At 34.0% G+C, this 27,910-nt stretch overlaps 1 protein-coding gene across 5 annotated transcripts in view; it reads left to right on the top strand.

The window, feature by feature from the left end:
* Cka (Connector of kinase to AP-1) overlaps nt 1-27,910 on the top strand; it is a 570,985-nt gene that overhangs the window by 441,041 nt on the left and 102,034 nt on the right. For all 5 annotated transcript variants that reach the window (XM_090399493.1, XM_090399496.1, XM_090399494.1 and 2 more), the window contains one exon: nt 10,376-10,543. In XM_090399493.1, coding sequence (XP_090255619.1) covers nt 10,376-10,543 — 168 coding nt within the window. The remainder of the gene's footprint in view (nt 1-10,375; nt 10,544-27,910) is intronic.

Genomic DNA, 27,910 nt, shown 5'->3' with positions numbered 1-27,910 from the left:
TAATGTTAAATCTGGTGTGAGACAAGGATGTACATTATCCCCAGTGTTATTCATTATCTATATGGATCACATTGTGGAGGAAAGTGGTATTAAGCATGATATCAGAATTGGAGATGTTAATGTCAGCTCTTTGCTTTATGCGGACTATGTTATACTTCTAAACATATCCGCTACAAGTTTGCAAGATTCCTTGACTAAATTGAATAACTTTTGTAATAGATATGGTATGAAGGTCAGCAATAAAAAGACAAAGACAATGAAAATAGGTAGAATCATTGAAAATGTCAACTGTGTTTTGAATGGGGAACTTGTGGAACAAGTGAAACATTTCAACTACCTGGGCACGATTTTTAGTGAAGGTGGTTAAATATGGAAATAGACAACAGAATCAACAAAGCTGGTATGATAGGAAGTCAATTGAATAAATTCATATGGAATAAGAGAGAAATTAGTCAGAACACTAAATTAGCTGTATACATGACAGTGTTCAAATCAGTTTTAACTTATGGATCGGAGAGCTTGGTCAGAAGTAAAACACTTGACCAAAGACTAGAGACTGCAGATATGAGAGTCCTGAATAAGATTAGGTGTGTGAACAGATGGCATCAATGGCAATATCATATTAAAAACGAGGATATTAGGAAAGAACTTGACATTGTCAGCATCCAGGAATGCATTAGCAGAGCTAATCTTAGGTGGTATGGTCATTTAAACAGAATGGGCGAGGAAAGATTAGCAAAAGAAGTGTTCTCTGCCAGGTTGGCAGGAAAACAACCCAGAGGAAGACTAAGATATAGGTGGATTGATACGGTAAAAAGTGCCTCCTTCTTCTTCTTTGAGTGCCATCTCCTATCGGAGGTCGGCCACCACCTTGGCAAATTTTGAGCGATTCTCAGCTATTCTGAGCAGTCTCTCAGCGTTCATACCAGTCCACTGTCTGATATCTGCCAGCCAAGATTTTCTTCGTCTTCCTTGTCCTCTTCTTCCATTTATCTTCCCTTTTATAATCAATTGAATTATCTTATATTTTTTATTACGAAGTAGGTGACCAAGATATGCAGTTTTCCTTCTTTTTATGGTATCTAAAAGTTGACGTGATTTCCTCATTTGTTTCAGTACTTCCTGATTGGACGATTTTGCTGTCCATGGGATTTTTAACATTCGTCTGTATAACCACATCTCAAAGGCTTCAAGTCTTTTTATTGATGTTGTCTTCAAGGTCCAAGTTTCTGCACCATACAGCAGTACAGACCATAGATAGCATTTAACCATGCATACTCTAAGCTCTAAGTTTAAACTGCGGTTACACAGTGTTGATTTCAAAAAGTGCCTTAGACAATAGGAATATAAAATCTGATAATATTGGAGTCTTGATAAGTAACAGACTGATTTGGGGGAAAATTGTAGGTAGGAAGTTAGTAATGATATAAATTTTTTGTGTAGTATTATCATATCCTGTACACCCCTTGAGGGTACATGTCAGGAATTTGATGATGAAGTCATATATTGTTGTATGACTTTTGTGGAAACGTATCTTTAACAATATTGGTTACATTTTTAGATATGCTCAGTATTTTTTGCTTCAACCTCCAGACACCTTTGCAGACAAAGTACCTTATTTCTCTGCATCCATTGAAGCATATTGGGATGAACATCACAACAAATGATAGTAATTCACTTTTGCAGATGCTTCAGATTTTGACAAAATAAAGTTTTTCCCTTAACAAGGTCTCAGAAGAAAAACCTAGAGCAGTGATGGTAAATCAAAAATTGTTCATGTGCCAAAATTTAGGAAAATCTGGCTACATGTACATCATTGTATACCATGATTACGTATGCTGTTACATATGATTTATATATATAGTTTTATATCAGCCGACATGAGGTCCCAAGACCTATGGCACAACAGTGCTATGTGTGGGTAGGTGGTTAAAAAGAAGAAAGAAGTTCTGTGTGTTTCTTGAAAACCTGAGGATTGTAATCATTAAAGAAAATAGTATAGAGAAAGTCATCAAAATTGGAGAGACATTTCAAAGAGTTGTACAGAATGGAAGACAGAAGATGAGAAGTTGGTGTGATAATGGGATGAGTTTAACTGTATATGGATATTGACCAGCAGCTGTTTGTGTTTATATGTGATTAGAGGAATGAATATGAATTGTAGCAGGTTAGTGGAGCAATGCCTGTAGAAACATGTATAGAAATGACACTGCATCAAAAGAGCATCTATGTACTTGTGGACTAGTTGTGCTTGTGCCAGGATGAGTGACATTTGAGAGTTAACCAAAGAAGAGAAAAACTGATCCTTGTTGCCAACCAGTATATTGTCAAAAGTGAGGCATGATCTTTCTTTCTGCAAATGAGACGGGGTTTGAATTTTGGTGGCATTAAAATTCACTTGGTTATCTTCACCTGACTTGATAATGGCAAGGAGATCAGCCTTTATGGCATGATATAAAGAAACATGAATTACCTGAGCACAACATGACATTGAAAAAGAAAAAGAGGAGCAGAGAGTACTGTCATCAGCAAAACTAAGATTAGGGTTGGATGGCACACAGAGAAAGGGGGGAGGGTGAATTATAGGAGGGAGGGTGTAGATGAAAGCAAAGGCCATGGAGAACACAAGCACAAATTGACAAATCTGATGAAAGGAAAGCATTCACCATGACCTTCAGGAAGCTGGAAATGCATTCTGAGAGGGAGATGGAGAAGGTAGTCTGCTTGCTAATTTGGTCTGGCTCTTTAACGTTATCCAAGGTACACGACTAGGAAGCGAACTAGGATTGAATGTCTCTTATATGACTGTATTACGTGTTATTATATTACATATGTATATTAAGTATTATGTTTATATATATTAAGGATTATTGTAATGTAACTTTTCATGTGTGAGCCATATGCTAAATAAATAAATAAATCTCCAAACTTTTCCATGGCCTGTGTCCTCTGGAGGTGAAGTTCAGAGCAATAGTGATAGTTTGATAATTGAATTTTATCAACCTTTTTAGGAAACAGACTGAATAATAGCTTGTTTCCAACCTTTTGATTAGATGCCAGGTGAATGCAACTGCTTGAAAAGATGATACAAAATGAATACATTTTGGAGCATAAGCTAAAAAAAAGTACACCTGGAGAAATCCTATTACAACCAGAAGACTTATTGGTATTGAGGTACTGAGCATTTTTCAAATGTCCTTCCGACAAAAATTCCAGAGGAGACATGCAATGGATAGGCTGTGGCACAGCAAGAGATCTGCTTTGATCATCTATACAAAATGGGGATTAAAACTTATGCCAAGAAGTCTGCCCAATGTTCAGAAAATGTTAACACTGTACCATCAGGATGTGAGAGGTGAAAACGTGGACATAAAGCTGCAAACTGCAGCCTTGGTGAGGGACCAGAAGGCTTGACCACCATATGGACAGGAGATAAGCCTAGTGCACTTGGCCCTTACAAATTTGTCCTTGATTTTATTGATGATTTCTCTACAGTTGTCACGTTGCACTACTTTTAACAATACACGAAAAAATAAGCATGCAGATGATACAATAAACATTGAATTATACATAGAAATAAAAAGTTATTTAATATTATATTTGTTGCTTCGATTCAAAGCTAATTTGTTAGTATTTGGTTTGTATTTTATCACATGCAAAGCAATGAAAGTTAAGAATTTTCACTAATTAATCAATTTTTTCTTTCAGAAATTAAACAGTTCATACTAAAATAGTCTCACATAATTCAGTTAAAGAGAAAATTGTTAAAATGAAAAGAATTATTTTTTTCATGTTATTAAATGGATTTAGTAGACTTCTCCATAGTTAGATTGAATGTGGATATTATCAGTCCAAATTAAAATTTTCATCTAAATTTCATTCACATTCTTCCTAAATTCGATATCCTATCCTTTCTCATCAGTCCTAGGATGGGTTGAGTAAATCCCCCCCCCCCCCCAATAAGGGGATTTTAGACGAATTAATGCAGCTGGTTCATCACTCCTCTTCTGCATCCCCTAAGGATAGCATTCGTGACTGTAATCTGTGTGTGTTCACAGGGCTGGTTGGCCTGCTTGCGGGAGTAAAAATCCCAGATAAACTGGAGAGAAAAACTCTGCTGTCCACTCCCAAGACGGGATAACTTGGCTATGTCTGAGAATGATTCTTGAACTCCTCACGTTAAGAGAAGTTGTGGATCAGATTGAAAGTGGAGGTTTATTGGATAATATCTTATTCAGTGATGATAAAGTCAGTCAACACAATTGTCATATCTGGTTCAATGAAATACCATCCGAAGTCATAGAATGGCAAAGATACTCTCCAAAAGTTAGCACGTGGCTTGGAATGACTAAATCCAAAATTTATGGCCCATTCTTCTTTCAGGAAACATCTGTAACAGGTACCGTCTACCTTGAATTGCTTCAGCAGTTTCTCAAACCACAGCTTCTTGATGGCATTCTTGATAATGTTGTGTTTCAACCGAGGTGGAGCACCATGTCATTATGTACTAATTGTCCGACAATACCTCAACAGATACTTTCCGAATCAGTGGATTAGACGTAGAATAACTTGACCTTGAACACTGGTTTCAAACTTGAATGTGGTTTCAAATCCACATTCTCTGGATTTGAAACCCTGGATTTCTTTGCATTGAGTTTCATAAAAACAAAGGTTTATCACCAAAAGATCAATAGTTTAGCTGAACTTAAAGAATGCATTCAGTTGGCAGTGCAGGACATAACTCCTGAAATACTTCAAAATGTATTTTGCAATGCTAAGGATAGATTTGAAATTTGCAGGGATATAGACGAGCATATGTTGAAAGTTCTCAATAAAGATTTGACTTATGATTTATAAATCTATCTGTTTTTGTATCATAATTAGGTAATAAGCATGTTACAACAAACATGCGTTCTTGTTTATTCGTTATTTGGGTTAGGGTTCTGAAAGGAGATGAAAATAAAATTATGAAATAATTTAGAAATTTTTACATTTATAACATATTAAACATAAACATTAGGTTTGAAAAATTTGTCACATTTCACTAGATTGTTAATTCTGAGACCCTGTATATAAGTAGAACAATAAATTGAGTTAATATCTCATAATAACTTTTTGGAATTGGCATTTATTTAAATGTGACTAACTATAAGATTTATTATTTCCATTGCATTTTTCATAATATCAAGAAATATTACTGTTCCATAGTTAGAACAAAGAACTTTTGTTCTTTGTTCTAAATATGGAACAGTAATATTTCTTGATATGATGCAGTGAAATCCTAATGCTTAGGTGTCCAAGATATTTTTCAAATAGATTTATAAACCCTACATTTTTCTCTATCATGCTAAGCATCCATCAGTTGTTACAGGAGAAACCTTATGTATATGGATATTGATCTGTTCAGTGGGCCTTTTAACAGCTGTAACTATTCTTCATCTCTTGTTGTCTCCTCTAAGTTTTCCAGTTTTAATAATTCTTCCTTCGGACAATTTTCTGCATCTATTTAGCAGTTTTCGTTGTATCTGCTATAAATAACTAATCTTGAAGAGAATTGATGAAAGAAAAAAGAAGAGCCAACAGGCACCATATTGTGAGGAACAAACAGTGATGGCACTCACCTTAATAAGATGTAGGACCTCCTTTCACTATGATTGCAGGAATCCTATGGGGCATATTTTCCATAAGCGTATGGTAGTGAACAATGGAAAGTTTGGACCATTCTTCATGTAGACATGTAATGAGGTCCTATTCTGTTGCTGAAAGAGACAATGGTCAGTACCATAGAGATGCAACAAAGTAGGAAGCATTGTATCATCCAGAATGTTCAGATACCTCTTGGAGTTCAGCATTTCTGGCACTACAAACAGAGGTCCAAGACCAAAACAGGACCATACCATCATGCCACCACCTCCGAATTTCATAGTTGGGGTTGCGCACTCTGGAGAGAGACATTCACCAGGCATCAGCCACACCCATTCATCTGCTCATCGCTGATTCATCGGTCCATAATACAGCTTTCCAAGCTTCCATATCCCATCTACACACTCTTTGCACCACAAGACGATGCCGTATGTTGGTTAGGGTAATGTGGGGTTTGCACATCACACTCATGTTTTGAGCCTCGGTTCTGAATGATCTTGTGCAGATTCATGTTCCGGCCAATGCCCAATGAATGGCAGTTTGTTACATATCCTTCACAGCACTGTTCAGTGCTGTGAAGGATATGTAAAAGGTCACAGTGAGTGTGGTAGGTGGTCCACTGTGGTTAGCATTTGCAGTTGACTCCCTGCACTTCCATATCGTATCGCTAATTGTTGACCTGAGATGACTCAGTTTGTCAACAGTTTGCAAAAAAAATATGGCATTTTATCACAACACTTCTTTCAAGGTGTCAGTTTCCTTCTCACAGCCATTTCACCTGGACACAGTTGCACTGATCATGATCTGACTGGTCTGGATCATGCTCCAATTTATATTGGCTAGAAACACGTGACTCGCACATGGCACAATATACCTTGCCCATGGGGTTGTCTGTTGACTTCTCAATGTAATTTTAACATTCAGTGTCTTGTAGTATTTTAGTTCCATTGTAAACTTTGAATCCCCTTCATTATTTTATTTTTATTATCAAAGTCTGCAAATAAAACAGAGTCCACTTGCAAAGATACTTTTTTTATGAATGAAATAATGAAATTGGCACTAATTAATTAGCATACCAAGTCATAGATAACATTAATAAAACTGTTTCCAAAGCAGATTTTCAGAAATAGATCTTGTCATTAGTTGAAATTCACCACATAAAATATTTAATATTTATCTTACAATAGTACATTGTTGCCACTAATTCATTTTAAAGTCTTGCTCTCGGTTATCTGAATTACTAATAGTTTGCCATGTTTCGGCAACACTGCTTAAAAAGAGAAAAATTTAATAAAATAAAAAAGTAGCTCTAAAATTTGCTGCATGCCAGCAAATTTTTGTAACTTGCCACTTTTCTAGAGAATTTAGGTCAGTTGATCTCAGGGATCCCATCTTCTCCCTCATATCCATCAGAAAGTATTGTTTAATTCACCTGCTGAATGAAGAGGAGCGCCATTTTGCAAAATCCATTCTGGTTAGCCTCTAATGGAATTCAATGTTGGTATCATCGTATTCTTTAACATGTCCAAGTAAATTACCAGTTATAATTCCAGAAAATAAATAAATAAATAGAGTGGACTGATCACATTATTTACACTACACTGGCCCCTTTCATTGGGAAATTCATGAAGAATTGGCAATAGCTCAATATCCATATTTTTGCTTATTTACCTTTCATTCACATGACAGTTCACTGTATCTGAATATAACACACTGCCTAAAAAATGTTCATTTCTGTTCATATCTTCAGTTCTGCTCAGAAACCATAGGCACATTTCCATACTCTGCTGGTCTGGATCATCCTTCATCATATGCTGCAGAAATTTTAATTTGTAAGGATGGAACTCTTTCTTCCTTAAAACAATCGTGTACAGTGCTTTTTAGTAATACCATTTCAAGGCTCGTGCTAAATTTACTTTTTTTTTTTTTACTGCTGAAATTATCACATTATTTCAGCAGTAACATCTGCCATTTCATCATTCAGGTAAGGTCAGCCCCACCAATGTTTGTTTGATTCAGATCTTGTTTCTTTAACTTTTCAGATGAGCTTGCATACCACACTGCAGTAATTATCCTTCTTTCTGGATGTCTTGTGTTTCTCTTCAGCCACTCTTCTTTGGGACTGGCCTTCTCAGCCATGTAAAAGGATAATCTCAGTTTGCCTCTCTAAATGTAAAGTCACGGGTCCAGTCATAAATTTTTTTTTGGGGGGGGGGTAATAAATAAAAGTTTGAAAATGTGAATTGTTATTTGCAAATGTAACTAACGTGTTATTTAAAATAATTTTTCCCGGGGATTTTCAGCCACTGTGTGTGTGTATGTGTGTAATGCTCATCTTTTAGATAACTGTCTCCCATATATAATAAACTGACACGTGAAATAATCATCTTTTGGATTTGTGCAGAAAGTCTTCACAAGACTGAATAATCTCACAGATTTACAGGAACTGCAATGAAGAAGTGCCATTATTTTCCTTTTGATGGTCAGTGATTGTATAAGCTATGGTCTCAGTTTGGACCATGGCTTATATAACTATTCTGAAAATTTCAGTTGTTGGAAATGCATAATCTGTATGGTTTTATGTCTAACCATGGTAAATTGGCCAATTTGACCATAGGAATTGAGATAACTTGAACAAGGAATAGTGTAAGGATGCACTTTTTTGTAGGAATTAAAAAAATGGAGTTTAGTTTCTGAACAGGAAAGAAGGGAAGGATTAAGTTAAAATTTTGTAGGAGCTGAGCCATTCTTTCAGAAACACCTCTGGCATATGGAATAGACTTTTATTCTCATCAGAAGATTGTTTATTAAAATGATTATATGGTATTATATATTATATTTATAGTGGATCTATCATAGCCAAAAAAAAGAAAGATCCATCTGAATGCAGCCATGTTCATACAGCATTTGTGCTAATCATCATCATCAGGGCAAATGACATGGAATTTGTGGGCAGGATTTTTGATTATTAAAAATTTATAACTAGATGGATGATGGGAATCCATATGAATATATCTTCTGTAAAAATGGAGTTTTTATAGACAGAAAAATATACTGATTGTCAGGAAGATGTACAAGATAGTCTAGACTAGATAAGGAGTTGGCTGTATGTTACCAGTAAATTTAATATGTAGATGGATTAATATACATCAACATACTGTAAGAAAATTGGAGATTTGGTTTCAGAGCTAGACCTGATGGCAAAACATCAAAGAAATTATACAAAGCATGAGGTTGTGGAAATAGTAAATAACTGTGGAACCATTTATTAATTTGCTAAAATAGTGCTACCTATAGATTCATAAAATTCCATATGTATGTGAAATAGTAGTGAGCATAACAAAATCTGTGTTTTAAAATATCAGAAGAAAATTTCTCCATTAACTTCAATGGTATCTACTCTGTATGTTAGTAAATAAATTTACTCATGGATGAAAAGAAAACTCACTGAAGTCTTTTAATGCATATATCAAGATATACGAATATAAGAGTAGCATCAAAAGATTTTGAAATTAAAAATGAGAAGGAGAAATGTAGACTTAAATATCATGCATTTTAGGTTTTATAAGGAATACTCTATCTTACAAAATTTCTTTTCTTCTCCCACATAAATCAATCTAAGAAATATTTTCTGTATAAAGAAAACAAAAGCAACAGAAAAAAATTATGCAAAAAAAGAAGAAACAAGTAATGATCATTTGGTGAGTAGTCACAGTGCCTATTAGATTGTGTTGTTTACCCATCAGTACGCAAATTACTCCAGAACTTTGGCGCAATGCATTTTATTGAAATTGTTATTTGGAATACATATAGAAATTTCTCAAGCTAGTTCACTTTTGGCATTAGTGAAGTGAGAAAACACTTTGGTGTTTAGAAATTATGTATAGCAAAAATTCCTCTCGTATGAAACTTTTGTTAAAGAAATTGGTATTTAAGATTCATATAAGAATATGTCCTTAGGGCTTAATTTTGATTTCAGCCATTTTCATTAACTATGACGTTTCAGTGGTAATAATTGAGTACTAGCCACATGGCATTTAAGGAAGTTTGTTTAATATATTCCTTTAATGAATAAGATGTTTTTTATGCTGTAATTAGACCATTTTTATATTTTTTTATTTGAAATGAAAATGAAACCTAGAGCTAAAAAATGGTTCTAGATTCACTTGCAATCAGTGATTTTCAAAATACAGATCATGACCCATTACGTGGTCATGATCTGTATGAAATCAATTTAGTGAATTGCATATTTTTTAGTGTAATAGAATAAAAAATACCATAGGAATTCAATGGTTTTGTAGCTTAAAAACACTTGGATTTGATTTCGTACAAGTGCTCATATTTAATTATAAAACAGTTTTACTGTATAAAATAATATGTAGTAAGGACACATATCGTTTTGTGAAATTTGTTTCATTTTGTGTATGCACATACACACTGAGATGTGATAATAATTGGCACCACTATATAATAATCGTATGAATAAACACTTTATTTAATAACTATCTACAACTTTTTTGTAATACTAATCATACAGGAAATAACAGAAGTCAAGTTATCAATTACAGATGAGATATCATATTCTTGGTTAAATTTTCATGTTAGACTTTTTGAAGTGATTTTTAATTGATATCTTTTATTTTAAATGATACAACTCATATAAATTTTATATATGTATGTATATAGGTGTTTTCTAAGGTTTTTCTTATTTATATTATATATTGAAATTTAGATCCTAGTGTTCTGACTGCTACTCTCAAAGGTCATACAGATTCTGTATGGGGATTGTCCATCCATAGTTCCAAACTTCATCTTCTTTCTTGTTCTGCTGATGGCACTGTATGTTTATGGTCTCCTCAAAGCAAAGTTCCACTTATAAATACATATGCATCGGATATTGGTAAGTGCATTGGTTAATGTGTATTTTTATTTCTTTTGTGTGGGTGTGTGTCAGTCTTGTAGCAGCATGGACCAGCAAATCAGATTTTTTACCTGATAATTCTTATATAATATTCACATACTATAATAAATACATTTTATATGTATTTCTTATTATTGCTGTTGTAATTTATTATTATGCATGCTCCTCTACAGAGTTCCATGGCTCATCTAGGTAGTCTTTAGTCAGTTATACTTAAATATCAAAGCATTTTTCCTTGAACAGATTTACTCGAAGACATATGTCATATAATGACAGCCTATTTCACACACTTCTCACATGCCTCAAAGTAAAGCTTAGATCCCTATGTAACTTCCTAACCATGTCCTTATTTGCCAGCATCCAGGAATAACCCCTGCTTCTGTTCTACCCCCCCCACCAGCCATAAGCTGCAAAATTTCACTATGTTCCTACTTTAAATTCTCCTACTGACTTATATGTTTCTGTCATTTCTCTTTCTATTTCTTAAAGTTTGAAGACCATATTCTCTCCCCCCTTATGTGAGCAACAACAAGTCTACAGAGTTGCTCATTTATTATTATGCATGCTCTCGTTTACCTATACGTGGATTTTTTTTTTCAACTCTCTCTCTCTCTCCCTCTCCCCATCTCCTTATAATAACTTAAGTTACCATATATGCATGTCTGAGCCCAGATGTAGCCTTGCAAAGTGGGAGAACAACTTTTTTATATAAATTAGTGTCTTCTTTAATAGTGCAGTTATCTGATGCCAATTAATCACTTAAGTAATGGTGCCCTTCTTTTTTTCATGGATAGGAGAAGGATTGTAAATCCATAAAACATCAGTACTGTGAACAGACTATGGAATATTTTTATCATTTTATATAGCTTTTTGTATTTTTTCTTTATTTTTACAATATCTCTAGAGATCAGACATGGATCTTTTTTCAAACTCCTTCAGGACACCAGTAAACATAGCAATGATGTCACACCAGTCACTAAATTCATCTCCCACCTAAAGACAGTCACAAACATCCATGTCTATGATGCGACTTCAACCTGCAAGCTGTTGCTGGAGAGCAACATTACCATCAGCCAACCAGGCCAGTGACTTGTAGGAAATTTCCATTAATATAATACTCTGCTTGCAGTATCTTCTGTCTGAAATGCATAACCTTACACTTGGCGATATCACGTAGGTGTAGAGACCTGTCGTATACTCCTCCTCTTAGACTCAGCATTTCCACATATGACTTCCTGATATCAGTCAGTCAGCCACTCTTCAGTCCATGTCACAGGTTAATTTTGCATACTTATATTGCTTTGAGTTTGTTGTACTCTACCTATACTTGGATGCAATTCTTAACCAGCCTTTCTAATACATTGATGACCATACCAGAGGCACTGATTGGTCCAAATTAGACTATATTGGATGTATTAGAACTATATTGTGCAGTAACATAATGGAATTCTGTTAGTGCCAAATACTGGTGCCTCAACGTTTTCTTTTTATGCAGCTCTTGGTTTAACATGTTATTCATCCATCTAACTGATATGTACCATATTTGCAGATTATGATCTGCAAGTGTGTATAAGATGCACTTTTTTTCTTTGAAAATAGGTCTGAAAAACAGGGTGCATCTCATACGCTGATACTCAGTTTTTTATTATTTTCATTTCTGGAAATTTTCTCTGTTCCGAGTTACGCGATTTCTTTATTGCTTCCTTGCGGTGTGTGTAAGAGCATTCCAGTTACATAGAGCAGTGTTTCTCAAACTTCAGACATCTGCATTCATATGATTGGTGCGGCATTAAAAGATCGTGCTACTAAATGACAAAGAGAAGCCGACAGTTGAGTTGAAATGCTAATGTTCTTCAACCATCCTTATATAATATCTGAAACACATTCACTATATATTTTTTCATTTTAACACGTTCACTCAAACAAAACCATATGTTGCACTGGCAACATATGGTTTTGCTTGAATCGTACAGCATTTTCTGTGTGAGGGGGACATGCGATTTATTAGTAAGTGCTGTTGTTATTCCAGTTGTCTCTAATTGCACTGTTTGTTGAGAAACATATTGCACAGCCTGAAGATGTCTCTATACCTTATTCAGTGATAGAATAGGAATGTTTTACGATCTCAAACTTCACGGATACATTGAATTTTATTCTATGGGTTAATGATGCATAGCCGAAAATTGCCACGGACCCCCTAAAGACCTTTCATGTACCCCACGGGGGTACGCATTCCACGCTTTGAGAAAACTGACGTAGAGTTCAGTGGATGCACATGCGCTGTCATCGATGATCACAGTTGTGAATGGTGATAAATTTCTGCCATTAAATTTTCTTTAAATTTCTTGGCAAATTTGGCGGAAATGGCTGAAAAATGTCGGCATTGTTACAATATTGCATACAAGCTACGTGTGATTGTGTATGTTAAAGAACATGGAAACAGGGCTGCAGATAGGCATTTCGGACCCTCCCCCAACTGAGAAAATGATAAGAACTTGGCAGAATCAGGAAGAGGATTTAAAAAACGCAACTCACAGTAAACATAATCTACGAAATGGAGCTGCATAATGGCCAGAACTTGAGGCAGAACTGAATACTTGGATTTTAGACCACAGAAAAGCAGGACTTTTCTGTGACCTAAAATGTGTCTACAAAAATGATTATTCATCAAGCGAAAGCGATAGCCACTAAGAGGGATTGCCAACTTTACTGGCTCAACATCATGGTGTTCAAGATTCATGAAGAGAAACCAACTATGTATGCAGACTAAAACAAAAATATCACAAAAGATACCAGCTGAATATGAAGAAAAAATGATTGAATTTCATCGATTCATCATTAACGCAAGGAAATGAACAATTTTGAACTTGCGCAAATAGGAAACATGGATGAGGTTTTGCTGACTTTTGATGTGCCCTCGAACAAAACTGTAGATTCCAAGGGCACTAAAAATGTTACTATTAAAACTTCGGTACAGGAAAAAACTCACTACACGGTTGTTTTATCCTGCTCTGCTGATGGGACAAAATTGCCACCACTATTGATTTTTAAAAGGAAGACGCTACCCAAAGAAAAACTGCTTAAAGGGGTGTTTGTATGTGTTCACGCAAAAGGCTGGATGAATGGAGGAGGAATGAAGTTATGGATACATAAAATTTGGTCTAGGCGCACTGGTGGACTGTTGAAGAAGCCTGCCATGCTCTAGTATGGGATCAGTTTCGTTCTCACAGAACAGACAATGTTACAAATAAACTCAAGGAATTGAAAATTCAGTTAGCTGTAATTCCAGGAGGTCTAACTAGTCAGATTCAACCTTTAGATGTCTATATTAATAAACCATTTAAGGGATTTATGAAGGAGAAGTAGAACAGCTGGATGCAGTCTTCAGATTTTGAGGTTATGCCATCAGGAAGAAGGAAGAGGCCTAGCATTTTGCAAGTTTGTGAGTGGGTCAAAGCTTCATGGGATGCTGTGAAAACTGAGACAGTGGCTAAATCATTTAAGAAGTGTAGAATTAGTAATGCACTGGATGGTACAGAGGATACAGAAGATAATTTGTTGTATGAGGACTCAGATTCTGATTTAGAAGAGGTTTCAAGTGTCTCTTCATTTAACTCTGGAGATGAATTTCTGGGTTTTGACGATTAAAAGGTGGGTTCTCTTTCCTAGTTAGATTAGGTATTTGTTGAAAGTAGACCTACTTATTACTTTATATTTGAAATACTGTAAATTCATTATAATATTCAGTGATAAAGTTTTTTTCCTAAAAAATGTGTACAAAAAAGGGGGGGGGGTGTCCTATACGCCGACAAATACGGTATTTGTTTTCCTATCTAGGGATGTCAGATTATGCTTCTTTCAGGCAATCTTTGACAGATTACCATGCATCTATAATACAATTGTGCATACTACAGCATTGTTTGTTTGCATAATCACCTTCCTTATAGTTCCACGTGTAAAATTTTTATTTATTATTCTTAATTTTTACTTATTTTATTTAATTTTGCTTATATTCATTTATTTTATCTTAACTTGACCTTACTTTACTTTTGTTCATTCAATTCAAGCTTAGGGTATCTCCACTTTTAACATAAGGCCTCTCAAGGTTAATCCTTTCATGTCCCCCCCCCCCCCCCCCCCCAATGCTATTAGACAAACTTAGTGATATAAGTAAGTAAGTCTAATGTGAGCAGTTTCCCTCTTTCACACAAAGTCAAATTAGGATTTTTTTTTTTTTTTTTTTTTTTTTTTTTTTTTATCCCCGACTAGGCCACCTAATTTGATTGGATATTGTTAGAAAGATGGGGTGGGAAAAACAAGAAATAATCATAAAACATAAATACTAATTCTCTAAAATGCAAGTCGTGACTAGTTGTTATGCCCGCAGGTTTGCAAATTTAATTTTAGAGATAGTGCATTGGCTAAGGAAAACAGACCAGGTAATCACAAAAACACAACTTTTTTTTTTTCACTACAAAGGACATAAGTTACTGAGAAGTTAAACCACACAACCATTAAACACACGTTAGAATGTAAAATTCATGCAATAAAGCTCACAGTGTATTTAACACTAAGTTACTTTATAAGGAAGTTTCCTGTGACATTGCTATACAAAATATGTCCACTGTGATCACAAATTACATAAACTCATCCTTTAAAAGTTGCAACTTAAATCTTGTCTAGCTACATACACTCCTTATTGGTACTATTTCCTGTCTTACAATTAAACACACATTCTATATCCAAACACGTAAATTAAATTCTCCCACAACACTTTTGATTTAGAAACCGCCTGTTTACAAACACTTAAGCAACACACACAATTCCAATACACGCTTTAACAAAAAGATATAAAAGCTGTTGCTTACTCACATAACCAAGCATGAACTGTCCCAAAACTTTTACAGCACACCACCTAAGGATTTGACCATATTTTCCTGGAAAATTTTTTCTTGCTGCTAGGACTTTCATTGGCGGTAGTTTTATAGAACCTGCCTCATCGAGATACTGCCAACATCGGAAGTTCTCAGATTGGGCACTATCGACCCTCTACGGCCTGGGGAACGGCCAGTTGCAGGAATACAGCTGGATAGTAGGAAACGGCCAACATCGGGAACACAGCCCGACGACTGCAGGGAAAAGCCTTGATGACGACCGGAGAAAAGGCGAGCCAAAAAGGAGGGTGAGCTAAGAGCTACAAGCTCCTTAAAAATCATGCTTATTCCTTTGTTCTCATGGTCTTTGTTAATAACATTTAACCTCAAGACCTTTGGCAGATATTTGTCATTGCTAATCTGGCTAATCCCTACAAAGCTTTACAATTAAGTTCACCTACATGCACTTTTACAGCAATTCTTATAACAGTATATTCAGCACATAATATTTTCACAGTACGTTTTAAATATTAGGAAATACTGAGAGAAATAAAATTTATGAAAAATCGGTAGCAAAATTTAAACATAGCAACATTATTTTTTCTTTCTTGCAACAGATTTTACACACATATACCCCTTCAATTCCCTTTCTCACTGCATGCTTTCTATCCCTGGTTTATATCCCCATAATTGAAATGACCCGTAATGTCCTAATCCGTAAGCCCTACTTGCATTTTTTCAGTTTATGACTGGTAAAAAAGTAGAATCCTTGAGTTATTTGAAAAAGATTTAGTTTATGTTATAGTTTATGTAAACTAAAACTGGAATGCTTGAACATCTATCATTGCCATGTTCTATAACAGTGGTTTCCAAATCCTGACCTGCAAGCCTCATGTTTCTCTCAATGCAATTTTGGTTTTTATTATGTTTATCATAAAAGACAAAAATTCATGATACGTATATATTTTCACAGAGATAGATACATATGTGTATTTACAAGTCTATATTTAATCTTATATTACTCTGTATAGTCCATATTTAAATATAAATCTATATTTTTTTATTTTTAATAATTAATAATTTTAGAAAATATCTTATGGCTCACAAACATTTGAAAAATGTCTTATGTTACATTTGGGCATGGGAGACTTGAGACCTATCGTCCATTCCTCACTATTCCATGATGAGTGCTGTAGATATCCACATAGGTGCTTAGTCAGTGAGGATTGGCTGATTTGGGACTTAGCTGACCAAAGTAGCTATTATTTTAAAATATAATCAGATATGATACATGTACAGAAAGGAATTATGCAGTTACACAAGGTGCCCACTGTTTTCATCATAGAAACAGGACCAACAGTAAAATGAAGTGCCACTGGAAAAGCACTGCAGCCAGGAGGGGCATTAAAGACCAGTGACTAGGACTTACAATACTAGTCAACTGTATTTGACTGGTGTTCCAAAAACAAACTTTTTTCAATAAATTTTAATGACAGGTGCAATGAAGTGAGGAAAAAATCAGACTGTTTCATTAGATTCAGGCAGTTTTTAAAAGAATTTGCGGAACACTGATCTGTTCCATGTTGTTCTTCTGAGGTTGAATTCTGATCATTTCCTGAAGGAGAAAGGCAAAGTGAGAATCTTACTAAGTCTTTGAAATAATTCATCTTATGTCCTTGTTTGTAAATACTGAAGAATCTGTGATTATTCTGTATGCCTCTGTGAAATGCAGAGTTTTGATGCCATATACAGTTGTCTAGCTATTTCAGAATTTTGGTTTCCATAAATCATAAACAATTATTTTTTAAATTAGTGCCAGAAAAAAATGAACAGGATCTCAGTATTGTAAGCCTTAGTATTGACATTTTTGTTTCTCTCAGCTTGAAAGCTGAAACAGGTAAAATTTGCTAAAATAATAAGCATAAAATGATTGCTTCAGGCTATAGGAATTGAGGAAAGGATAGAAGAGCTTTAGTAATCAGAAGTGAATTGAGAAAAAACTTTTTGGATGGAAGTAGATTTCAAGTAGTGATCCAGATGAAATTCGGAATAGGAAATTAGACAATAAGTCTTTAGAATCAGGCAGTTCGTTTATTATTATTATTTTGGAAAGAATTTATAGAATTTGAAATTGTGACAGTACGGAAGTGGAACTCTGGGTTATTAGAAAGATCTGCTGATAAGAAAATGCTTGTTGGTGACATAAAACAATGGATTAGGAAATGAATCCCAGATATAAATGTTTTTTAACCATTTAGAGGAAACTACAAGCTAATGATAATAAGTTCGTAGTAGATTTCTACTCAGGACACAGATTAGACATTACTAACATTGTCTCGTTATAAAATACATAACAAATTATGCTATGTTTTATGACGATACCTGCAAAAATTGATGGTAGTCATTGCTATTAAGCACTAAAAATTAATATCATAATGAAAAGGAAGACCATTACTATAATTTACAAAATAATAAAGTTTAATTCTTTGGATTATATGTTTACATCATCATCATCAAGTTCCTTTCTTGTACCCTCAAGAGGATATGATAGTACTACCTGAAAAATTTACATCATTACTAACTTCCTATTTATACTAAATTGCTTGGGGAAAATTCAAAAGCGTATGAAAACAAGAACACAAGCTTAGAGGCAGAATGCTTTATTTTAAATAGTCTACTACATGGATTTTAAAAAATTCAGAATTCCATAGTGGGCTTACAAAGTTAAAGCCATGCATAAAAAAGGAGAAATTATATTAAAATTTTCTGAATAGTAAGTCAGTATATGCTGATTTACTGATTAGAAACATAAGAATATAGAGAAAAATACAGAAAAATTTAACCAAAATAAGCATAAAAGTAACATATCATAAGAGAATTTTGGAAAGAATATGGGGGAAAAAAATATCATGGAGGGGAAAATGTTTTCAAAACCATTCTTGCTTCTACTGCTACTTTTTTAATGATATACAGAGGGGGGGGGGGGAATTAAAGACTGTGGCAAAGATATTTGATGTCTGGCATAATTCCTATGAAAAATTGTTAAATAAAGTAGCAGCATCAGAACTGTGAGATAGAAAACAAAAATAGCTGGAAAGAAAGTATCTGTGAATATATTTCGATAATAAAGGCAGAAGGAGCTGGGCTAAGTGTGGAAAAACTTGAAATGTGAACCGGCAGATGATTTTACTTCGAGAAGCCTAAGTTCAGCTCTGATTTTATATCTTTATATAAAATCAGAAGCTTTATATACTTGCTTGTTTAAAAATTGACTGGGGGCAGCTGGTATGTTGGAACTGTCAAAATTGATAACAATTAGTCCCTATGGACCAGAGTGTTTTTGCTGCTTTCAAGACATATTATTTAAAAAATACTTTATTTTTGCTCAGGTGCTACCAAGGGTATGAAAATGCTCAGAGACTTTGGAAGGAATATAATATCTTGAATTGCTCAAAGACTATAGATGCAGCATGAAATGAAATGATATCAGAGTGCATGATTGGTGTTTGAAAGAAGCTACTGAAAATATATATTCATACATTCACAGGATTCGACAAAGACAAAGCCTTACAAGAGATTGGTGACAGGGAAGCATTTAATAGAAGCTGTTGAAGAAGAGAGCAAGAAGCACAGAAAATTGCAGAATAACAGGATAAAAGAGAAAAAACTGAAGTAACTGAGGCCCCCCCCCCCCCAAAAAAAAAAATACAATGAAAAAAAATTGGCAGAGACATTTGCTTCTGATAATAAGACGCTTAACGAAATGGACCCTGACAAGGAAAGATTTAGCAAAATAAACAGAATTATCAAGATATAATTGCTTGCACACATTGTATTTAATGTACACATTAAAGAAATCCATGTTGCTGGATTTCTTTATTGTTGAAGATGACAACATCTTCTGTTGATAACATCCTGTTCTGAAGAATCATCTAATTAATAAAGCAATGACTTTTTTAGAATCACTCTTGCTTCATGTGTTTCTTTCAGTCAATCTTTTACTAGTAATAGCACAGAACATTAAATTTTTCAGGAAATGACAATTTATACTAAAGATTTTTAATATTAATTAAAAAACTTTAATCAATGCCTTCCAATAATTCGGCAATGCTACATTGCCATCTTCTGGGAACATAAAACTATATGTGCACACAGGCACCAACAACAAGCAAATGAGGCTGAAGAAGGCAACCGGCATTGGTCCTAGAGTCCTAAAGGTGCTTCCTAACTGGCTAAATTGGGTTGTCTTGGCTGTTGGACTGATGTTCTTAGGATGCACGCTTCCCAGATTTGGGGCAGTCTCATGCACCCAAATTTGTTGAGGTTTGAGAAGTTTTTTAGAGCTGAGGCTGATTCCAAGAATAATCTTTCATATTTATATTTGTTGCAGTGTAAGCACTACACCCATGTTTGACTTTATATTACAGTACAGTACTATGTACAGAAATGTTGTTATAATGTGTACATTGTATTATTTCACTATATACAAGTATTAAAATTAATTTTAAAACGTAACAAAAGAGCTATACACCTTTTAGCATTCATGTATGTTCATTGTTAACATATTCTTATGGTTCGTGTAGTGATTTCTGATTTATAATGGGATTGATAGAGCAGAACCACATCGTAAGTTGAGGACTGATTCTGCACTACTGTACATGAAATAACAAAAAGAGAAAATCATGCATACTATGCCATTTGGACAAATAGTCTCTGTATTATAATAATAAGAAGAATGTAACAGTTTTGTTTTTGTTTTTTTTAAATTCTAATCTAATTAAATCCTAATGATATCAGTTAGCTAAGTTAAATTGAAATCTATCCTGTGAGAGATCAACATTGCCAGTATCCATTATGTAATCATTGTTTTCTTCTCTTCTAAATGTACTATATCTGATGATTGTCCTCTAAGCAGCTCTTGATTTCTTCTCCCATGGAGCAATGTTCTGACAACTACTCTCACCTACATGTTATGGAAACATTCTTTACCAATTACGCATTAAATTCTTATCCTTTATCTAAGCCTTGATTCTCCAAGAAAGTGCTAAAGTGTGCTGATTATACTAAAGTTTTAAAAATAATTAAGATTGAGCAGTTTTCACAGTTTAACTGTAGACCTACACAAACATTATTGAAGAAAAAATGCAACAGTTCAAAAACAGTGTTCTCTGAAGAAAACATTCATTGACTCAGCTAGGTAGGCATTTGGTAAAGTTGTCTTCAAGAATAGAAAAATAAAAACATCTGGATGAAGTTAAAGAAGCAGTCTTGGAAAAGAAGAAACCATATTGAAAGCTCCTAGCAAATAATCCAGCAGGTGCCTTTAAAGAATATAGAGAAAAATGAAAGAGGATCAAGTAATGTGTAAAAGTAGCTAAACAAAAGTCATGGGAAGACTTCAGTAAGAATATAGACGACAAATAATCAGGAAGGTGGCAAAATATTCTAGAGGCTATTGAAAAAACTGAAATGAGGGAAAGAATACTGTAAAAGGAATCAAAAAGATAATGGTGGAAAATTATATCCTAAATATCTGGAGTAATTATTTTGAAAGATTGTTGAATGAAACAAGTAACATCAAAACAGTATACTAGAAAATTTACAAGAGGAATGTGAACAGGAGTACAAATCAAAATCAATACTTGAGGTAGAAAATTTGAAATCTAGAAAAGCATCTGGAGTAGATAGTCGACCAGAAATACTCAAATATGGAAGCAAAAAAAGTTCTGTGTTGGCTCTACTACATTAAGAGGGCTTGGTCAGAAGGTCAAATTCCAGAAGACTGGAGTTCCAATCTGTAAAAAGGGAATAAAGCTGAATCTAATCATTATGGAGGAATTTCACTACTCTGGGAACCAGGTAAGATTTATACAAGCAAACTTGAGAAGAGGATGAGAAAAATTTTGTAAGAGAAACTTGGAGAACGGTGAGCTAGTTCAGGGCAAATACAGGTTGTCGAGATATGACATAGCTTGAAACTCATGGGAATGTTTCAAGGTCAGTACTTAAGTTTTTGTAGATCTGGAAAAGACATATGACAAGGTACTAGCTTTTCAAAATGTTCCAATTATATGAAGTAAATGGGACTGTACTCAGAGCAAACATGGTCTGTATTTAAGTTGTAAGTCAGCAGTTACAATTGAAGGAAATATGGAAAGATGATTTGATGTATAATCAGGTATAAGACAAGAATGCACTCATCTCTACTCTTATTTGTCATCTCTGTGGATCACATCATGAAAGAAAGTGGTCCTAAACTTGATATTAGAATCGGAGATATCAGACTTAGCTCTATACAGAGAGCCAAGCTGTGTGTAAAAGTAGCTAAATAAGTGTCATGGGAAGACTTTGGTAAGAATATAGATATAAATAATGATTTTGTATTCCTAAACATATCCAGTGCAAGTCTCCAGGATTCCCTAACTAAATTGAATAACAGATTAATAAATTTGGTATGAAAATTAGCAGTAAAAAGGACAAAACTATGAAAATAGGCTGGAAAGTATAAAACTTCAACTACATTCTCAGTGGAGAATCTATAGAACAAGTAAAATATTTCAGCTATTTAAGGCCATTTTTAGTAAAGATTGCAAATTAAATTTGGGAATAGACAAAAAGTCATTATGTTGGGAAGCCAGTTGAATAGATTTATATGGAATAAAAGAAATTAGCCAAAACACTAAACTACCAGTATACAAGACATTGTTAAAACTAGATTTAAGTTATGGATCTGAGAGTTGGGTTAGAAATAAAACACTTGACCAAAGATTAGAGACCACAGATATGAGTGTTGTGCAAAAAATTAGGGGCCTGAATAGGTGACATCAATAGCAGCATCATATTAAAAAGGAAGAAACATTATTAGCATTTAAGAATCTCTTAAATGCTAACAATGTTTATTTAATAAACATTGTTAGCATTTAATTTAATTAAGTTCAATCTAAGGTCACTTAAACAAAATGGAAACATCTGAAAATGCTTTTGCAATGGCTAAAAACAGGAAAGTGCATCATATTCAAATGGCAGTCATGTTTCCTGTCTCTTGTGAGGCAACATCAGAACTATCAGTTGTAATTTTTGTTCCTTGCTTCCACCTCTTTTGCACATTGATGGTGATATTGCATACAATATTTACTCAAATATAACTCGCCCTTGCATATATCTCACACCCCTGATTTTACTTGATGAAAAAAGAAATTAAAAAGTTTTGCATATACCTCACATGAAAAAAGTAAAACTTTAAGAAATAGATACTGAATTATTCAAAGTAAAGAGCCAGTAGGCTTCATTTCAGCGATGTAAAACATTATTTAAATTAAGGGGATATTACAAATATCCCCTTAATTTGTGAGGGAAACAATATGGGATTTAATATCCCCTTAATTTAAATAATAGATATTGAATATTGTTATGGCAGTTTCAGATATTTTGGAATTCAATTGAAAAGAATCAGCATTTCAACTCAATTGTTGGCTTGCCTTTGTTATTGAGTCACACGATCTTTTGTTAATACCACACCAATCATATGCATGCCTTCATAACTGCACTATTTCTACCGGCCTACCTTTGCTGTCCGTTTTGTGCTCCACTTTCACTTCTCATTAGTTATTGCTGGTAATTTTTGCTTGAAATATGAAGAAACGTTCCAGTGCTGGTTTTCAACTCAAAGTTATGATAAACTCTGATACAAGCAATAATGAAACTTTTTTAACTTAATTACAGAAGCATTATCACATAAGATACAAATATATCGCTTAATGAAGGTGAGTGGCCGATCACATAAATGACGTTGATAATTAAAATTTAAGTGCATTAATTTGATAAATAATGAAAAAATAAATTATAATGAATATTTGGGATCTGATTATGAACATCAATTTCGTTTTTTCCTGAAAAACTTTAGTTTTCAAAATTCCTTGCATACATCTCACACCACAATTTTTTACCTTTAATTTGGGGGTTGCAAGTAAATATGGTATTACTCAATGATTTGGGTAAATGTCTTCTATCTCTATCTCTCTCTCTTTTTGTCACAAATACACTAGAAGTAGTGAAGTATTTTGTCCAAACTTGATACTCTTTTAGGTTCTGATGGCATTTCTTGAATATATTCAAAGCTTGTGCTCCCAACTTGGCTCTTGTTGATTCTCTACTAGTGTTTGTCTCTCAGATTACAATTACAACTTAGGCCATATTCTTTGAAAATAAATTAAATTTTAAAATATTTGCAGTTTTTATTTATTGAAATTATTTCGTTTTTGCTGCAAAACTTTTTGAAACTAAAAAAATATTAATATTAATGGCAGTCATGTTTCCTGTCTCTTGAATAATAATAATATTAATAAAATATTAATGAACAACTAGAAAAAGCGTGCAACTGTTGTGAACATGAATCTTATATTAAGCTAATAAAAAATCACAAGTAAAACAATTAGCATGGAAATTGATGTTGACGAAATTTGTTGTGATAATGTTTTGGAGTACTTGGTTGCTGGTAGTTGATTTTCAGCTCCAAAAAGAAATAATAGTAATAATAATCCTAAAAAGTATGCATTATAAACAGTAAATGAATTGACAGCAATTAGGAATAAAAGAATGGCAAAACTGTCTTAAGAAGATGCAGAAAGAATAAGTAGAAAAGAAAATACTACCAAAAGACAAGTTGAAAGACTGAGAAACGGTGTAAAAATTGATTGCAATGAAAGTTGTTGCAACAGGTCTAAGGTGCACAGTAGAAAAAGTAAAAACAGTGAGAACCTTTAGAATTATTGAAGCTTTTTGCAAAATTTGACCTGGGATTTAAATGAGCATAAGCGAATGTGAAAAGCAGTGAAGTATTTTATCACTGTTTAGAAAAATACAGTAGAATCCGCTTGTTGTGATTACGGATAATATTATCAATTGGCTATTGTTATCAAAATCAGTCAGTCCCAAAACACACCATTTAAAATGAATTGAAAATAACTCGTCTATCATAATCAAAGTTCCTTTTATTGTTATCAAAATCCTTGATAACAATAAAAGAGTTGCCTCAGCTTGCACTACCTTAAGGGTCAGTTGCTGCTATCCAGGTATTTGCTTACGCTTGGAATCGTCGAACTTTATATAATTTCTATATTCGGCATGAAACTCTTTTGAGTTTCTTATTCGGCTAAGAAACAATATGGGATGTAATATCCCTTAACTTAAACAAGTTATATGTCGCCGAATTGAAGCCTTTGGCTCTTCATATATTTAGTAATTTATTAGGACACCACTTGCCAATTCTCATAGAAGGGATGCAAGTTCTGTTCGCTACAAACTTGGTATTAATTAGGTCTACCTACTCACTGATGAGACCTCAATAAAGGTTGAAACCGGTCTGGGTAGTGACCTTCTCTCATAATGTAGAACAGCAATACAGCTCCTAGGAGCGAAGTTCACATTATGGGTAAATATCAAGAATAGTGATCGGAGCTTGCTCCACCTTTGCTAAGAGTTGCCTCAGCTTGCACTATCTTAAGGGTCAGTTGCTGCTATCCAGGTATTTGCTTACGCTTGGAATCGTCGAACTTTATATAATTTCTATATTCGGCATGAAACTCTTTTGAGTTTCTTATTCGGCTAAGAAACAATATGGGATGTAATATCCCTTAACTTAAACAAGTTATATGTCACCGAATTGAAGCTTTTGGCTCTTCATATATTTAGTAATTTATTAGGACACCACTTGGCAATTCTCATAGAAGGGATGCAAGTTCTGTTCGCTACAAACCAAGTTTGTAGCGAACAGAACTTGGTTCAGCTAAGAAACAATATGGGATGTAATATCCCTTAACTTAAACAAGTTTTATGTTGTTGCTTATTAAAAAGTTTATAACAATAAATTGAAATAAACGATGCAATTTTTTACATCCTTTGCTTAATGTTATCAGGTGGTTTTTGTTATCTTTTTGAAAAGCGACTGTCCCAAAGTGATCACAATAAGTGGCATCTACTGTACGAGGTGTGGCTATTAAATAACGAGACAAAGTGTGCTGTGAATCATGTACTCGTAGCAGTGGTGTGCGCTTGTGCCTTGAATGACCTGGAAGGTTCTAGAAGCAGTTGAGATAAGCATTGCTCGCTGTCTCTCGTAGTCTGTAGGCAGTTATAAAAGAAACACGTGAAATCGCTTTGCCAGAATAATGTCTAACATTAAACTTGAGCAGCAAATTAATCTCAAATTCCTTCTGAAATTGAAGAAATTGCCGACCGAGTGTTTGAAACTGTTGCAGGAGGTGTATGGTGATAATGTAATGTCACGTGCACGAATGTTTGAATGGCACACATGCTTTACTGAAGGTCAAGAAAATATTGAAGATGATTTATGACTAGGTTACCCTGTCACGCACAACCAAACAAAAAATTAATGAAATTGTCCACAACGATCACTGATTAAGCATTTGGATGATAGCAGACATGGTGCACATTGATGAGGAGACTGTACGACAAATTTTGCATGAGTAATTGAACTTGAACAAAGTGCACCAAAATGTTTCCCAAAAACTTGTGTCAGGAGCAGAAAGAGTCCAGAAACAAATTTTCACTGATATCATGGAAAGGCTGACAGTGGAACCAGACTTGCAGGAGAAGATCATCACATGTGATGGGATGTGGATTTTCCAGTACGAGGTAAAGGAGAAAATGGCAGCACTACTGAAGCAGATAATGCCTGGTGGCTTGCAGCACTGCTTCCAACAATGGAAAATTCGTATGCAACGGTGTATAGATAGAGGAGGGGAGTATGTTGGAGGGGGATAACAATTAAGTTGTACAATCGTAATAATAAACTACATTTTTGCAACCAGTCTCATTATTTAATAGCCACACCTTGTATATGTGGAATGAATATGTATGTTTACTTAGCAGTCATTTGACATTACTGAAATTTTTGTTATTACCTTCTGAAACAGTCTGAAAGTAGCGATAATGGCTTAATAGAATTGTTTTCGAAAAGCGTACCAAAATGGAAGCTTAGTCTTGGAAGGAAGTTTATCAAAATTGCACAAATAAACAGTTTAATACATTTATTGTATATGTGTAAAAATATATTTCACTGCTTGTTATAACATCTAAGGTGACTCATGTGTTTATACAACATAGTCACCTCATTCATGTACAGGAGATACAGAACTCAGAGTACAAAAAACATTTTGAAATATCCATTATTAGATTATGAATATGTATTACAGTATATTACTTACACTCTAATTATAATTTTTGCCATTTACAGTTAACTAAAAAAAAATACATATACATGTAACCCTCGTATAACGCGGATGTTAGGTTCCGCAAAAATGCAGCGTTATATAAATCGCGTTATGCGAGCCTCAGATCACATAGAAAAAGTAGGGTTATGTTCCAAAATCGTTTTTTTTTTTTTTTTTTTTAAATTATATAAACAACAATGACATATCCAACAAAAATATATTTTTATTTAATTCTGGTAATTCATGTAAGTTAAGAAACATATAAACTATGAAACAAATACATAATATAAAAGTATAAAAATTACGAATTGCACTTAAACTTCATTATGCATAAATGTTTTAGGCAAAATAAAATAGTGCATATTCTATTTTGATTCAAATCCTCGTGCTATCAAAGATATGCACGAGGATTTGAGGATTGGTTAATAAACACTGGTTTTTTCACGTAATCACCTGTTGCAATATTACAAAACAGTAGAGTAATTCTATCTTTGGAAACTTTGAATCCAGGAGCTGATCTTACATTTTTTTCCAATATAACCTGGATTCATCCGCATTGAACACCTGGTCTGCACTATTAATGTTTATAAACTTTGAGAGCTTTTTGTTTAATAAGATTTCCATCCATAGGAATTTTCTTTTGAGGTCGCATACATGAGTGACGCGCTTTGCACTTATCGTTTATCAGCAATAAACACTTTCTTGGATTTTGTGTTCATTCTGTTTGATTGTTTGAATTGTTGATTTATTTAAATTCAAAGTCCCTGCAAAAACTGGTTTTTCTCCATTTTTCAACCAATCCAATATTTTGAATTTTTTTTCTTCAAGAGAAATTAATTTTGTTTTCAATGTTGTTTTTTTCACTTTCATTGCAGTTTTTACTTTAAAAATAATTTTTTACACAAAAAAGCAAGCATTGCATATTGTATGTAACTCACCAGAAAATAAAGTGCTCAGCTTGAGATGAACACACTTATGATTTTTAATTCACTTTCCTGGCAGAAACGAGGACAATTTTCAACAATAAACGTTCATCATCATCAAATTCCTGACATGTATCCTCAAGGGATGAAGTACTATCATATCCTGTACACCCCTTGAGGATACATGTCAGGAAGTTTCCTCCAAATCAGTGTTACTTGTCAAGACTCCAATAATATCATTATCAGATCTTATATTTCTGTCGTCTAAGGCACATTGTACCATATCAATCCAAATCTTGGTCTTCCTCTGGGTCGTTT

The sequence above is a fragment of the Typopeltis vanoorti genome, chromosome 10 (assembly GCF_054136105.1).
Source record: "Typopeltis vanoorti isolate ZY-2024b chromosome 10, IOZ_Tvanoo_1.0, whole genome shotgun sequence".
NCBI classification, from domain to species: domain Eukaryota; kingdom Metazoa; phylum Arthropoda; class Arachnida; order Uropygi; family Thelyphonidae; genus Typopeltis; species Typopeltis vanoorti.
Note: the sequence above shows the minus strand (reverse complement) of the source record. Positions and strands in the feature narration are given on the sequence as shown.